Source organism: Euprymna scolopes, chromosome 27 (assembly GCF_053919585.1).
Source record: "Euprymna scolopes isolate OS-2025 chromosome 27, ASM5391958v1, whole genome shotgun sequence".
In the NCBI taxonomy this organism is placed as follows: Eukaryota; Metazoa; Mollusca; class Cephalopoda; order Sepiida; family Sepiolidae; genus Euprymna; species Euprymna scolopes.
In genome coordinates this window covers 32,427,710-32,444,677 of record NC_136508.1, presented here as the reverse complement: position 1 = coordinate 32,444,677, position 16,968 = coordinate 32,427,710, and the positions used below count along the sequence as shown (strand labels likewise).

The following is a 16,968-nucleotide window of genomic DNA, read 5'->3' as shown; positions in this document are numbered from 1 at the left end:
TTTTTTTATATGTAAATGAAATGAATAAAACTTACGTTGTTTTTTCTTAGTCAAGTCTTTTGTCATTAAAGACCAGAAGCAAACAATTTTTGTACTAAAGCTAAAGTACTACAAATAATATACATCACTCTAAAGTATGTAAATTTTTTCTGACATGGAAAACCATATTCCCTTTTGTACGAAAGAAACATTCGCAAAAGCGCAAATGTATCACAGATAAAATGTAGAGAACCAATCATCTTTAGAGCGTTTTTAGCACGACTTGTCAAAAGTGATAGCAAATTCAAAATTGACAACTAATTTTTTAAACTAATAAAACGTCTACTTTGACTCCTATTTTCCCCTTGCTGTTGAACATTAATGAATATTTGAAAGCGTTTCATTTAGCAACGCAAGCAGAATAAAAAGTAAAACACTAAAATCCGATCGATATTTTTCAAAATTGTTAATCATTATATTATTGACTGTCCACTTTAGCGTGCCTTGTAAAGTATATATTGAGATTTATTTTGTATTCTAGTAGATGGAAATATCGAAAATTTTCTTTTGAAGAATTATGGTTCCAATTTGTCGTTGAATTGATTTACGATATTTGACTGTAATGCTAGTGTAATTCCTCTTTCATGAGTAATTTTTTGAGTTAGGTATCATACGATGATTTTAAAATGCATTCTCCGCACTATCTCATGTTACGTGATTCTGTTCAACGAATCAAATAGAGTGTTTATCAACCATCCTGTCGGAGTTAATTCTTGATCCCTTAGTACGGCCTTCGCCATGACGATGTTACATAAAAATGTAAATTTGTAATTTCAGTACAACTGCAATTTGAAACATTTCAAGCTACTTATTTCGGATTAATTTTAATTACGACTGCTTTAAGTTGTTTTTGTTTTAATCAACTTTAATTAGAAACGTTTCATTTCATTTAGGATCAACTTCAATTCGAAATATGCCAAGATCGTTGTTTCACATTAATTTTATCCAATAACGTTCCAAGCTTATTTTATTTGGATTAGCAGCTCTGTAAAACTTTAGAAGAGTTTCCGATGGATAGCTAATCTGCACAAGTTCTGAGAGGAAAAATGGAATTTTCAGTAAATAGCAAATCCGTATGAGTCTTGAACTGTGAAAGTTTGCAGACCAGGGGCATGATTCATTCTCATGTTGGAATTCTAAAATATCCAGTAGGTTTTATTACGTGATTCTCGTTTCTCATTGGTTCCTAGCAGATCGTGGATCCATTAGATTGGTCAGTTTTTATCGCTCATGTAAATACAACCTTTCAATTTTTCTTTGATCATAGTCTCTTATTATATAAAAAATACTGCAACAAACTTTCATTCGAAACATTTCAAGATTGTTGTTTAAGACTAATTTAAATTAGTAACGTGTCAGGATTCTTCTGGATCAACTCTAATTCGAACGGTTTCAAGCTTGTGTTGTCGGATCCATTTTAATTAGTAACGTTTCAAGCTTATTTCGGATCAACTTCAGTTAGAAAAGTTTAAAGCTCATTATTTTTGATCAACTTCAATGAAATATGAAACTAAATACCTAAAAAAAGCACAAGAACAGATGTGAAGTAAAAGGGTACAAGAAAAATGGAAAAAGGCACGAGAAAAAGAGCTGATTGGAAAAAGGGCAGAAAAAAGCTGAAAAAAGGCTTGAGAAAAGAAGGTGGAAAGAAAAAAAGGCACAAGAAAAGCTGGAAGGAAAAAAGACACCAGAAAAGATGGAAAGATAAAAGCACGAAAAAAGCTGGAAAGAAAAAAGGCATGTGAAAAAAAGCTAGAAAGAAAAGGACATAGTAAAGCAAGCTGGAAATAAAAGGGTCACGGGAAAAGAAACTGGAAAGGAAAAAAATCACGGAAAAAAAGTTGGAAAGAATAGAAAAGCACGAGAAGAGAAAATAAGAAAAAGGGCACGAAAAAAGAAGCCGGAAAGAAAAAAGACACGAGAAAAGAAGCAGGAAAAAAGACTCGAGAAAAAAAGCTAGGAACTAAAAAGGGAACGAGAAAAAAACTGGGAAGTAAAAAGATCACGAGAAATGAAGCTGGAAATAGAAAGGACACAGTAAAGCAAGCTTGAAGGAAAAAGGGGCACAGTAAAGCAAGTTGGAGAAAATGCACGAGGAAAGGTGGGGGAAAAGCACGAGAAAAAAGTTGGGAAGAAAAAAGCTACAAAAAAATGCCGAGTAAAAGATCGCACGAAATTAGTTGGGAAGAAAAAGTTCCCAAGAAAGGACACCAAGAAGAAAAAGGTAACAAGACAAAAAATTGGAAAAAGAGCGTGAAAGTTAACTGGAAAAAAGGGCAAGAGAAAAAACTGGAAAGAAAAAGGGCACGAGAAAAGAAGCTGGAAAAGAAGGAGGGCACGAGAAAAAAGCTGAGAAAAAGGGGTACAAGAAAGGAAGTTTAGAAGAAAAACGCTACTAGAAAAAAACTGAGAAGAAAAAGGACACAAAAAGAGTAGCAATGAAGGAAAAGGGCACGGGAAAAGAAGCTGGGCAAAAGGCCACTAGACATTTGCTGGGAGGAAAAAAGGTACTAGAAAAAAATTGTAAGAGTAGAAATGGTACGAGAAAAAAGCTCGAAAGTAAAAAATGTTCGAGAAAAAAACTGAAGAGAAAAAGATGACGAAAAAAGAAGCTGCGAAGAAGGGCCAAGAGAGAAAGCTCGGGGATTATAAAAAAAAGGCACGAGAATGGAAGTTGGGAAGAAAAGGGTCACAACAGAGGAAGCTGAGAAGTAAAAGGGCTCGAAAAAGGCAGATGGGAAATAAAAATGCTCGAGAAAGGAAGCTGGGGAGTAAAAAGTGCACGAGAAAGGAAGCTGGGAAAAAGCATTAGAAAGGAAGCTAGGAATAAAAGTAATAACGAGATAAGTTGGAAAGAAAGAAAGATCGAAAAATAAGGTGAGAAGAAAAAAAGGCACGAGAAAAGTAGTGGAAGAAAAAAGGGCACGAGAAGAGTAGTGGAAGAAAAAAGGGCACGAGAAGAGAAGCTTGGAAGGAAAATGGCACGATAAAGGAAGCTAGGAAGGAAAAACCACGAAAAAAGAGGCTTGGAAGAAAAAAGCCACGCGAAAAGAAGCTTGGAAGAAAAAGGCTACACGAAAAGTAGTTGGGAAGAAAAAGGCCACGAGAAAAGAAGCTGGAAAGAAAAAGGGCACGAGAAAAGAAGCTGGAAAGAAAAAGGGCACGAGAAAAGAAGCTGATTGGGGAAAGGGAGCGAGAAAAGAAATAAATAATGCCGGGATAAAGAGGGAAGAGAAGAAAGCTTGGGCGAGAAAGATCTTGAGACAGGAAGTTGATGTGGGAAAAAGCTAGCGAAAGAAAGCTGGTGAGGGGAAGGCAAGAGAAAGGAAGCTCCCTTTCTCTTACCTTTCCCCACCTCAGCTCCTTTTTTCTTGCCTTTCCCCACCTAAGCTTCCTTTCTCCTGATTTTCCCTACCCTCAGCTTCTTTTTTCAGAGAAAGTGAGCTGAGATGGGGAAAGGCAAGAGAAAGGGAGATGAGATAGGGAAAGGCTGGAGAAAGGAAGCTGGGGCGGGAAATAGCAAGAGAAAGGATGCTGGGTTAATGAATAGAAAAAGAAAGGAAGCTCTGGCGAGGAATCGTAAGAGAAAGGAAGCTGGTGAGAGATGCTCTGGAAAAAAAGTTGCGGTTGGGAAAGAGCACTAGAAAGGAAGCTGCCAGGGGAGAAAAGGAAAGAAATAATCTGGGTTGGAGAAAGGGCACGAAAAAAGAAAGCTGGGTTGGAGAAAGGGCACGAGAAAAGAAAGCTGGAGTCGGAAAAGACAAACGAAATAGAATTGGCAAGAGAAAAAGAGCTGGGTTCGAGGAAAGCTAGAGTAAAGAAAGATGGGGTGAGGAATGGACAAGAAAGGAAGCTGGAATGGAGAAAGGTCATGGGAAAGAAACATGAGATAAAGAATGCATGAGAAAGGAACTCATGAGAGAGAAAACACAAAAAAGCAGCTGAATTGGGGAATTGCAAGAGAAAGACGCCTAGTCTGAGAAGTGTATGTAAAAGAAAACTGGTGTTGGAAAAGGGTACGAGAAAGGAAATTGGGGTTGGGAAAAGGCGAGGTAGAAAGCTAGGATGAGGAAAGGGTACAAAAGAAAGAGAGCTGGAGTGAGGAAAGGGCACAAGAGAAAGAGAGCTGGGGTGAGGAAAGGGCACAAGAGAAAGAGAGCTGGGGTGAGGAAAGGGCACAAGAGAAAGAGAGCTGGGGTGAGGAAAGGGCACAAGAGAAAGAGAGCTGGGGTGAGGAAAGGGCACAAGAGAAAGAGAGCTGGGGTGAGGAAAGGGCACAAGAGAAAGAGAGCTGGGGTGAGGAAAGGGCACAAGAGAAAGAGAGCTGGGGTGAGGAAAGGGCACAAGAGAAAGAGAGCTGGGGTGAGAAAAGGTCACAAGAGAAAGAGAGCTGGGGTGAGGAAAGGGCACAAGAGAAAGAGAGCTGGGGTGAGAAAAGGGCACAAGAGAAAAAGAGCTGGGGTGAGAAAAGGGCACAAGAGAAAGAGAGCTGGGGTGAGAAAAGGGCACAAGAGAAAGAAAGCTGGGGTGAGAAAAGGGCAAAAGAGAAAGAGAGCTGGGGTGAGAAAAGGGCACAAGAGAAAGAGAGCTGGGGTGAGAAAAGGGCACAAGAAAGGAAGCTGGGGTGAGAAAAGGGCACAAGAAAGGAAGCTGGGGTGAGAAAAGGGCACAAGAAAGGAAGCTGGGGTGAGAAAAGGGCACAAGAAAGGAAGCTGGGGTGAGAAAAGGGCACAAGAAAGGAAGCTGGGGTGAGAAAAGGGCACAAGAAAGGAAGCTGGGGTGAGAAAAGGGCACAAGAAAGGAAGCTGGGGTGAGAAAAGGGCACAAGAGAAAGGAAGCTGGGGTGAGAAAAGGGCACAAGAAAGGAAGCTGGGGTGAGGAAAGGGCACAAGAAAGGAAGCTGGGGTGAGGAAAGGGCACAAGAAAGGAAGCTGGGGTGAGGAAAGGGCACAAGAAAGGGAGCTGGGGTGAGGAAAGGGCACAAGAAAGGGAGCTGGGGTGAGGAAAGGGCACAAGAAAGGGAGCTGGAGTGAGGAAAGGGCACAAGAAAGGGAGCTGGAGTGGGGAAAGGGCACAAGAAAGGGAGCTGGAGTGAGGAAAGGGCACAAGAAAGGGAGCTGGAGTGAGGAAAGGGCACAAGAAAGGAAGCTGGAGTGAGGAAAGGGCACAAGAAAGGAAGCTGGAGTGAGGAAAGGGCACAAGAAAGGAAGCTGGAGTGAGGAAAGGGCACAAGAAAGGAAGCTGGAGTGAGGAAAGGGCACAAGAAAGGAAGCTGGAGTGAGGAAAGGGCACAAGAAAGGAAGCTGGAGTGGGGAAAGGGCACAAGAAAGGGAGCTTGAGTGAGGAAAGGGCACAAGAAAGGGAGTTTGAGTGAGGAAAGGGCACAAGAAAGGGAGTTTGAGTGAGGAAAGGGCACAAGAAAGGGAGTTTGAGTGAGGAAAGGGCACAAGAAAGGGAGTTTGAGTGAGGAAAGGGCACAAGAAAGGGAGTTTGAGTGAGGAAAGGGCACAAGAAAGGGAGTTTGAGTGAGGAAAGGGCACAAGAAAGGGAGTTTGAGTGAGGAAAGGGCACAAGAAAGGGAGTTTGAGTGAGGAAAGGGCACAAGAAAGGGAGTTTGAGTGAGGAAAGGGCACAAGAAAGGGAGTTTGAGTGAGGAAAGGGCACAAGAAAGGGGGTTTGAGTGAGGAAAGGGCACAAGAAAGGGGGTTTGAGTGAGGAAAGGGCACAAGAAAGGGAGTTTAGTGAGGAAAGGGCACAAGAAAGGGAGTTTAGTGAGGAAAGGGCACAAGAAAGGGAGTTTAGTGAGGAAAGGGCACAAGAAAGGTAGCTGGAGTGAGGAAAGGGCACAAGAAAGGGAGCTTGAGTGAGGAAAGGGCACAAGAAAGGGAGCTTGAGTGAGGAAAGGGCACAAGAAAGGGAGCTGGAGTGAGGAAAGGGCACAAGAAGGTGAACTTGGGTGAGGAAAGGGCACAAGAGAAAGAGAGCTGGGGTGAGAAAGAGAGCTGGGGTGAGAAAAGGGCACAAGAGAAAGAGAGCTGGGGTGAGAAAAGGGCACAAGAGAAAGAGAGCTGGGGTGAGAAAAGGGCAAAAGAGAAAGAGAGCTGGGGTGAGAAAAGGGCACAAGAGAAAGAGAGCTGGGGTGAGAAAAGGGCACAAGAGAAAGAGAGCTGGGGTGAGAAAAGGGCACAAGAAAGGAAGCTGGGGTGAGAAAAGGGCACAAGAAAGGAAGCTGGGGTGAGAAAAGGGCACAAGAAAGGAAGCTGGGGTGAGAAAAGGGCACAAGAGAAAGAGAGCTGGGGTGAGAAAAGGGCACAAGAAAGGAAGCTGGGGTGAGAAAAGGGCACAAGAAAGGAAGCTGGGGTGAGAAAAGGGCACAAGAGAAAGGAAGCTGGGGTGAGAAAAGGGCACAAGAAAGGGAGCTGGGGTGAGGAAAGGGCACAAGAAAGGGAGCTGGGGTGAGGAAAGGGCACAAGAAAGGGAGCTGGAGTGGGGAAAGGGCACAAGAAAGGGAGCTGGAGTGGGGAAAGGGCACAAGAAAGGAAGCTGGAGTGGGGAAAGGGCACAAGAAAGGGAGCTGGAGTGAGGAAAGGGCACAAGAAAGGGAGCTGGAGTGAGGAAAGGGCACAAGAAAGGAAGCTGGAGTGAGGAAAGGGCACAAGAAAGGAAGCTGGAGTGAGGAAAGGGCACAAGAAAGGGAGCTGGAGTGAGGAAATGGTACAAGAAAGGGAGTTTGAGTGAGGAAAGGGCACAAGAAAGGGAGTTTGAGTGAGGAAAGGGCACAAGAAAGGGAGTTTGAGTGAGGAAAGGGCACAAGAAAGGGGGTTTGAGTGAGGAAAGGGCACAAGAAAGGGAGTTTGAGTGAGGAAAGGGCACAAGAAAGGGAGTTTGAGTGAGGAAAGGGCACAAGAAAGGGAGTTTGAGTGAGGAAAGGGCACAAGAAAGGGAGTTTGAGTGAGGAAAGGGCACAAGAAAGGGAGTTTGAGTGAGGAAAGGGCACAAGAAAGGGAGTTTGAGTGAGGAAAGGGCACAAGAAAGGGAGTTTGAGTGAGGAAAGGGCACAAGAAAGGGAGTTTGAGTGAGGAAAGGGCACAAGAAAGGGGGTTTGAGTGAGGAAAGGGCACAAGAAAGGGGGTTTGAGTGTGGAAAGGGCACAAGAAAGGGAGTTTAGTGAGGAAAGGGCACAAGAAAGGGAGTTTAGTGAGGAAAGGGCACAAGAAAGGGAGTTTAGTGAGGAAAGGGCACAAGAAAGGGAGTTTAGTGAGGAAAGGGCACAAGAAAGGTAGCTGGAGTGAGGAAAGGGCACAAGAAAGGGAGCTTGAGTGAGGAAAGGGCACAAGAAAGGGAGCTTGAGTGAGGAAAGGGCACAAGAAAGGGAACTTGGGTGAGGAAAGGGCACAAGAAAGGGAACTTGGGTGAGGAAAGGGCACAAGAAAGGGAACTTGGGTGAGGAAAGGGCACAAGAAAGGGAACTTGGGTGAGGAAAGGGCACAAGAAAGGGAACTTGGGTGAGGAAAGGGCACAAGAAAGGGAACTTGGGTGAGGAAAGGGCACAAGAAAGGGAACTGGGGTGAGGAAAGGGCACAAGAAAGGGAACTTGGGTGAGGAAAGGGCACAAGAAAGGGAACTTGGGTGAGGAAAGGGCACAAGAAAGGGAACTGGGGTGAGGAAAGGGCACGAGACAGGGAGCTTAGGAAGAGAAAGTGCACCAGAAATTATGCTGGGGTGGGGAATAGCAATACCAAGGAAGCTGGTCATAGCGATGAAGGAGAAAGAAACTGATTGGGGAAAGGGCACGAGAAATGAACGTGGATAAGGGAAAGACAAGAGAAAGGAAGCTAGTGTTAGGAATACACGAGTAAGGAAGCTGGGGTGAGGAAAGCGCAGGAGAAATTAAGCTAGGTGGGGAATAGCAAGAGAAAAGTAGCTTAGTGAGAGATGCACGAAAAAGAAAAGTGGGATAGGAAAAGGCACGAAAACTGAAGCCGAAAAAATAGGGTACAAGAAAGAAAACTCGGGAAAATTGGACAAAAAGTGGAAACTGATAAGAAAAGGGACCGAGAAATGAAGCTGAGAAAAGGGCAGGAGAAAGAAGCTAAGAAATAAAATGGCAATATTGACAAACAGGGCGAGTATAAAATTATAAATTTGTGTCTCTGTAAATGTAAAACATTTAATATATTAAGCAAAAAGCGACATTTTCTGATTTTGTATTAACACATTTTTGGATTTTACCGTTTATTTAAACAAGGCTGTTGTGTATAGATTGTATATGCGTTCTTAAATGTAAAATTTATTATATGTAAATTATTTTATTAGATGGAAAATATTTTTATTGTTCAAAAATCTCTTCCACATGGTGAAGCTATGAGTAATATCTTATATTCTATTTTCTTCCTCGAGAGTTATCCACAAATTGCCATTATGTATGGATTGCGAGATTATTGTTGCAAAAGCAAAAACAGCGAAGTATTGTTTGAAATTTAAATTGTTTGCTTTTATTGAGCGAAGAATAATTATTTTGAAGAAACCATAAAAATCCGACGAAGAATAGCAGAGTTTGGATATGGAAACGGAAAGAATTGCATTGTTGATAGGTGCGTGGGCGTGAAGCAAGATATTGCAGAAGTAGTTTGCAGATATGGGACAAGGAGAAATAGAAAAGATTATGAGGTGAAATGGTATTCCAAAGATTTATTTTATATCGAAAAACGATGGAATAGAAAAATAAATTTTTTTTTGCGAGCATATCAGAGAGAGAGAGAGAGAGAGAGAGAGAGAAAGAGAGAGAGAGAAAGAGAGAGAGAGAGAAAGAGAGAGAGAGAGAGAGAGAGAGACAGACAGACAGACAGACAGACAGAGAAAGAGACGTAGTGTTTTTTTAGATGGAAAAAAACAAACAAAAAGATAAAAAGGAAAAAGAGGAAGTGAGAAACGACAATTAGAGAAAGGACAGATGAAAATTAGAGAGAGACAGAGCGAAGATGATGGAGAAAAAGAGAAGAGGTTAAACCAGAGAGAGGTGAAGAGAGAGAGGAAGAAAAGTAATAAGAAAGAAGAGGGAAAAGAAAGGGGAGGAGTGAAGAGATAGAGAAGGGTTTAACTTAGAGAGGGGTGCAGAGAGAGAGAGAGAGAGAGAGGGGGGTGCAGAGAGAGAGAGAGAGGGGTGCAGAGAGAGAGAGAGGGGGTGCAGAGAGAGAGAGAGGGGGTGAAGAGAGAGAGAGGGGTGAAGAGAGAGAGAGGGGTGAAGAGAGAGAGAGAGAGGGGTGAAGAGAGAGAGAGAGGGGTGAAGAGAGAGAGAGAGAGGGGTGAAGAGAGAGAGAGAGAGAGGGGTGAAGAGAGAGAGAGAGAGGGGTGAAGAGAGAGAGAGAGGGGTGAAGAGAGAGAGAGAGAGAGGGGTGAAGAGAGAAAGAGAGGGGTGAAGAGAGAAAGAGAGGGGTGAAGAGAGAAAGAGAGGGGTGAAGAGAGAAAGAGAGGGGTGAAGAGAGAGAGAGAGAGAGAGAGAGAGAGGGGTGAAGAGAGAGAGAGAGGGGTGAAGAGAGAGAGGGATGAAGAGAGAGAGAGGGGTGAAGAGAGAGAGAGGGGTGAAGAGAGAGAGAGGGGTGAAGAGAGAGAGAGAGGGGTGAAGAGAGAGAGAGAGAGAGGTGAAGAGAGAGAGAGAGAGGGGGGAAGAGAGAGAGAGAGAGGGGTGAAGAGAGAGAGGGGTGAAGAGAGAGAGGGGTGAAGAGAGAGAGGGGTGAAGAGAGAGAGAGGGGTGAAGAGAGAGAGATGGGTGAAGAGAGAGAGAGAGGGTGAAGAGAGAGAGAGAGAGGGTGAAGAGAGAGAGAGGGGTGAAGAGAGAGAGAGGAGTGAAGAGAGAGAGAGGAGTGAAGAGAGAAAGAGGAATGAAGAGAGAGAGAGGGGTGAAGAGAGAGAGAGAGAGGGGTGAAGAGAGAGAGAGAGAGAGAGGGGCGAAGAGAGAGAGAGAGGGGCGAAGAGAGAGAGAGAGGGGCGAAGAGAGAGAGAGGGGTGAAGAGAGAGAGGGGTGAAGAGACAGAGAGGGGTTAAGAGAGAGAGAGGGGTTAAGAGAGAGAGAGGGGTTAAGAGAGAGAGAGGGGTTAAGAGAGAGAGAGGGGTTAAGAGAGAGAGAGATTAAGAGAGAGAGAGGTGAAGAGAGAGAGAGGTGAAGAGAGAGAGAGAGGTGAAGAGAGAGAGAGAAAGGTGAAGAGAGAGAGAGAGGGGGTGAAGAGAGAGAGAGAGGGGTGAAGAGAGAGAGAGAGAGGGGTGAAGAGAGAGAGAGAGAGGGGTGAAGAGAGACGGGTGGACAGACAGAGAGAGACAGGCGAACAGACAGAGAGAGACGGGCGAACAGGCAGAGAGGTTAAAAGAAAGAGAGAGGGGGAAGAGAGAGAGACTGTGAAGAGAGAGACTGTGAAGAGAGAGAGACTGTGAAGAGAGAGAGAGACTGTGAAGAGAGAGAGAGACTGTGAAGAGAGAGAGAGACTGTGAAGAGAGAGAGACTGTGAAGAGAGAGAGAGACTGTGAAGAGAGAGAGAGACTGTGACGAGAGAGAGACTGTGACGAGAGAGAGAGACTGTGACGAGAGAGAGGGTATAGAGAGTGAGAGGGTGTAGAGAGAGAGAGGGGGTGACAAATAAGGCGAGAAAGGAGAGGAATTATAAAGAGAGAGAGAGAGAGAGAGAGAGAAAAGGAGCTGTACAGAGAGAAAGTTGTGACGAGAGTCAGAGTGGTGAAGAGAGAGAGAGAGAGAGAGAGGGGTAAAGAGTTAGAAAGAGGTTTAGAGAGAGAAGTGTGAAGAGAAAGAGTGCAGTGAAGAGAGAGAGAGAGAGAGCGGTGAAGAGAGACAGATAGAGTAGTGAAGAGAGAGAGAGAGAGCGGTGAAGGGAGAGAAAGAGAGCGGTGAAAAGCAGTGAAGAGAGAAAGTGGTAAATAAAGAGAGAGAAAGCGGTGTAGAGAGAGAGAGAGAGAGAAACCGGCGTAGGGAGAGAGATAGATATAAAGAGAGAGAGAGAGAGAGAGAGAGAGGTGGGGAGAGATAGCGGTGTGTAGACCGGTAAGGAGAGCAAGAGAGCGATTAAAAGAAAGAGGACAAGAGAGAGAGGAGTGTGAAGAGAGAAGTGTGGAGAGAGAGAGGTAAAAGTGTAGGAGAGAGCGGTTAAGAGAGAGGGAGAGCGGTTTAAATAGAGAGAGCAGTGTGAATAGAGGGGGGGAGAGAGAGAAGTGTGAAAAAAATTAGAGAAGTGTGAAGAGAGAAAAGTGTGAAAATAAAGAGAAATGCGAAAAGAGAAAGAAGTTTGAAAGACAATGAGAGAGAAGGGTAAAGAGAGAGAGAGAGAGCAGTGAAGACAGAGCGATGGGAAGAAAAAGAGAGTGCAGGAGAGAAAGGTGAAGAGAGAGAGAGAGAGAGGGGGGAAGAAATGGAGATAATGAAAAAATGGTATACGAGAGAGTGGAAAGATAGGGAGAGAGTATAGAGATTGAAGGTTCAGAGATAGAGAGAGAGAGACGAAGACAGATAAAGAAAGAGATAGGGTTAAAGAAGAGAAAGGTGAAGAGGTAGAGATGGGTTAAAGGGGAAGGAGAGCTTAAAAGAGTTTAAGAAAGAGAGACAAAAAACAAAACAATGGAAGCGAAACCAGGAGTAAAGAAAGAAAGCAGAGATTAGGGGAAAGATAAAAGAAGAGAGACGTGAAAATACGTGAGAGATACGTTGAATTTTTTTAAAGAGAGAAACAAAAAATAAACAAGTTTTGCAACAAATACTGGACTAGGAAAAATTGCCTCCAAATAATTTTTCAGATATTATCCACAAAATGCAAACAAGAAACCAAAAACAAGACACAAGCAATACCTGTTCGCTTAAGCATAGAAGAATGGCTTAGTTTTTCTCTCTTATTTTCAAATTGAATTGCCCCCCTTTGCTTTTCTTGAATCAACAACATTCAAGGACACACAATTAGTGAGAAGACAATGTTGTCGTTGCCATTTGTATGCAACGGTGTTTCAGGCGTTGCTTTTACAGTGGTAATTGTTTCATTGTTACACTAAAGATTAAAGTTATTACAATCTTTGTTAGCTCGGATGAGCACTCACTAGTGCGGCGATACCGTCATTCTTATATTAAACATATTTATAATTGATTTTTATTATTTGGAAGTTTACGAGGAGAAATTTACCGCCTTGACCAATTAAGTTAACTAGCAAAAATAGAATTGTAATGTTGAGGAATGTAGATGTGTAAGAAAAGAAAAAAACAAGATGAGGAGGAAAGACAGAAAGATTAAGGGGGATAATAAGAAGGGGGAGTTAGTTGCGTCTAACTGCAACGAAATGTAGCACCAGGCCGGAAGATGGAGAACAAATAACTGCCTTTGAGGAGCCCTAGTCGGAAGAAAGAAAATCTGAATAAAGATCTTGTAAGGACGCCCAAAGCGACTAACCGATGTCACGAGTTACAAGATGCTGCCTAGAAGGATGAAGCGCAATTATACCGCGTTTCGATATAGGGCTCAACCACCTGAAAGAATCAACTGTGCAAAGGAAAGTGATAAATAGATAGATAGATAGAGAGGGTTGAAGGTATAAAGAAAGAAGGTAAAGGGAGAAGGCGGGTTAAAGAGATAATGAAAGTGAGTCAGAGAGAAGAGATTGAAGAGAAAAAAAGAGGTTCAAAAAGAAAAAGGAGAAACATAGGAAGGAGTCAAACAAAAAAGTGTGCAAAACGAAACGAAGCTGAAAAACGGAAGTAAGAAATTAACTAAGAAAGGCCGAGGAGACATAGGAAAAACACTGAAAAAACAAAAAACGCAAAACTATAGTTTTCTTAAAAAAAAACATGCGTTACAAACAAACAAGGAATGTCACAAAATCAAATAAGATGAAAACTAATTCAAAGCATAACAGACCAAAAAAAAAAAAATAAAATAAAAAACTGAACTTACTTGTTGGTCCTATCCATGCCCAAGCCCCTCCATCCAACACATGCAATGTGTAGATCAGTAACAGGCCGCAAATGTACTTCAGAGGGCACATTGAACTTACCTACAAAAAAGGAAAATGCAAAATTATATACAATACTAAGACACTTATTTTGTTTTATTTAAGAAAAGCGATAAGGTCGGTGCAAAAGTCCTTACCGGTTTGTTAAATAACTATTTTAAACCATTGACATTTATTTCGTACACATTTTTATTACTTAAACATATCACCCTGGTTAGTTTCTAACATTTCTCTGCAATATTCTAACCCATGTGGATCCGAAAACAACTTTTTTGGTCAGTAGAAAAAAAAAGTTATATTCCATCATGATAATGTTCGTGATTACCCCGCACTATTAAACAAAGATCTAAGAGAATTTTGTTATTGAAATCTTGCCGCATCCTGCGTATTCTCATGGCCTAGTCACCTTGAATTATCACTTATTTCGGTGATTTTCAAACTATTTAGATGGTCAAGTGAACATTACGAGACTTAATATCATGAATGAGATTCATATTGCATATCAAAACCTAAAAATAAATTACATGCGAGGCATTTACAAGATCGTTGACAGATGAAAGCAAGCTATAGAGAGTAAAAATTGATATTGGTTTCAATAAAGATTATTAAAAAATAGTACAGTATTAAAAAACATCAATAGTGTGCTTATGTTAATCGCCGTATTGCCGAAATATAAATTCAAAAAAACATCACAATGATCGGTTCATTAGTTTAAGAGATTACAATGTATTTACACATCCATACATATACATGTCTATCTATATTTCTTTAAATAATAATCCTCAACGATTTCCCTAGACGAATTCATAATTAAAGTATACTCTAACTTAACATCTAAATCTGACCCCCAAGATCGCCATGGACATGGAATATGTGCCTACATTAAAGATGGCTTTCCATGTGGTAGGGATATCTCCAAAGAGCACCTTAATTTACCTTATATGTGCTTCCGGGTCGCACTAGCTTATACCATTGCATTTATATTTGCCCTCTATCGCCCCCACAACAATGGGGTTACTATTTTTAAGAGCATATCTGAAAAAATTGACCACATCCTGTCTGCTCATCCTTCAACTAACATTCACATTTGCGGTGACTTAAATGTCCATAATGTGGAATGGCTGACCCACTCAAATAAGACCGATGACGAGGGGAGGTTTTGTCATGATTTTGCAACTGACTATGACCTCACTCAGATTGTTCACGAACCCACCCATGTGCCCGATACTACCGGTCAGTATGCAAGCCTTCTAGACCTTTTCCTCACAACTTCCCCTGAGCTATGTTCATGTTCCGTTCTATCTCCTCTGGGATCCTCCGACCACTCCGTTGTAGCAGTTAAGATAAAAATGAAATGTAATAAGTCCTCAGACGTACCTCTCCACCGTACTGTATATCGATACTCTATGGCTGACTGAGATAGCTTCCGTACATTTATATCTGATCTACCTCTGCATTTCATGATTAAAAAGGATGTGTCCTCTATAGTATCAGACCTGACCGAATGGTTAACCATAGGCATAGACCGATTCATACCATCCATAAAATTCCAACAAAAAACTGACAGCTAGCCATGGTTCTCCCCAGAATGTGCTGCTGCCATCGCGCACAGAAATCACTTTTTCCATAGCTACCAACGGAATAGATGTACTGAGACTAAAGCTGCTTTCAGGAACGCCAGAACTACTGTAAAAAAGTAATAAAAATGCAAGAGAGCTATATGCTCAGTCTGTTAAATCCAAAGTAGCTGATCAACGGCTCGGTTCCCACCAGTTTTGGTAAATAGCAAACAGGATCCTGAACAGAAACGTGTGTTTTATCCTAACCATCACCAATGGACATGAGGTCATCTCGTCAGCATAAGACTATTTTCCAAGAACTGTGCAGCTTATTCTACCCTATGAGACGAAGGTCATCAACTTCCCGTATTTCCACCTATAAGGGAAAACACGCTATGCAACATACACATATCTGTGCGTGAGGTCGCACAGCTAATCAAGAACCTTGATTCCAGTAAAGCAGCTGGCCCTGACGGCATTCCAGTTATAGAGCTGAAAACGCTCCAACCAGAACTTGCCCCCGTACTCAAAAGCTGCTTAAACGTTGCCTTAAGGAGAAGTGCTTCCCAACACCCTGAAAACGTCATCAGTATGTCCTGTGAAAAGTAATCTCCCTCTCAGTACAGACCAAAGTCTCCTGTGTGTCATGAGTAAGTTGTTGGAATCCATATTAAATAAAGTAGTAGTTAACCACCTCAACAGAAACAACTTTCTTAGTGACATGCAATATGGTTTCCGCTCTGCAAGATCTACTGCAGATGAGCTAACGGTTATATCTCATAGGATAAGTGAATCTTTTGACAAATGCTTCATTTCCAGAGCAATTGCTCTTGACATATCAAAGGCCTTCGATAAGGTATGGCATAAATGCCTACTTCACAAGATTTCCAACTACAGTATCACTGGAAATGGTTTCTCAATCATTAAATTGTTTCCCTCCGATAGGCTCATAAGAGTAGTCGTTGATGGGCAGAAATCAGAGGCCCACAGTATTAATGCTGGAGTCCCTCGGGGGTCCATCCTGGGCCCAACTCTCTTCCTGATCTACATCAATGATCTCCCAAAACACATACTTAAATCATTTGTTGACATCTATGCTGATGACACAAACATCTATGGCAACACATTAAAGGCCGTAAATGACAAAGTTCTCTCTAATTCTCCCTCCTCTTATCTTGAGAACGCGGTACAGTGGGGGAAGAGGTGGCTGGTCCATTTTAATGCATACAAAACCAAACTTCTATCTTTACATCATCAACGCTCTGATCCCCATCTGGCATCAATTGAAATGGATGGTTCTCGTCTTGGGGAGGCTCGATGTTTTGACAAGCTTCCGGGTTTGACCTTTACTCCTGATCTAAAATGGAACACGTACATCAGGTTTGTTGCCAAGGACCCTGGGGAAATGGTGGGATCCTTCTAACGCTCCAGAAGATATCTCACTATTGATGCAATTCTCTATCTGTATAAAAGCCAAGTACGTCCAGGGATGGAGTACTGCTGCCACATATGGGCAGGAGCTGCTAAAAACAGCCTATCCTGCCTTTAAAGAGTACAAAATAGACTTTGTAGCTTAGTGGGGGATGTCCTTTTCTCTTCCCAGCAGCCTCTCTCCCACAGAAGAGACGTTGCGAGCCTGTCTTTGTTATATCGTTATTTCCATGGCAAGTGCTTGTCTGAGCTCCAATCTCTCGTCCCCCTTCGTCAATCTTTCACAAGAAACACTCGTCTGGCTGAAACTACTGTCAATAATGTTCCCCACTCTTTATCTGTGCCTAAATCAAAACGATTCCATGAGCAGAGCTTCTTTCTCAGAAGTGAACGACTGTGGATCTCTCTTCCGCTTGCCTGTTTCCAACCTGACTACAACTTGGATGTCTTCAAGTCCAACATAAACAAATTTCTAACAAACCGCCCGCTCCAATACTAATGATTACTACAATACTATCTCATTGATTACTGCATACGCAATAACCCTTATCCCTGAGTGGCCTCCGGGCCTTGATAAGTGGTGACCTTCATGTAACCCCCCCCCAAAAAAAACGATCATTCCGATTATTTGTAAATTTAAATTTCGGTTACAAAAAAAAAAAAAAAATGAATCCTAAATCATGGTGCTTTTCTCTTCGTTTTAAATGTAGAAGTGAATTTTATATTTACATTTTCAATAAGCGTCTTACATGTATTTCTTTGTGCATATAGCCGATGTTGTTTTCACACAAATCATCAGAGCGAAATAAATATTATAGACAGTTAGAGATAAGTGGATGGAATAAAAATAAAAAATATAAAAAAAAATAATTTGTTTCAAGGAAAGAAAAACATAAATTTTGGAAATCCAATAATACTAAAGAATCATGTGCGGGGATATATA

General features: G+C 42.2%; 1 protein-coding gene across 1 annotated transcript in view; it reads right to left on the bottom strand.

Moving 5' to 3' along the window:
- Window positions 1-16,968, bottom strand: part of LOC145248803 (uncharacterized) — a 2,668,808-nt gene that overhangs the window by 1,521,105 nt on the left and 1,130,735 nt on the right. The window contains exon 4 of the mRNA XM_080110455.1: window positions 12,978-13,077. Within this exon, the coding sequence (XP_079966581.1) occupies window positions 12,978-13,077 (100 nt within the window). The remainder of the gene's footprint in view (window positions 1-12,977; window positions 13,078-16,968) is intronic.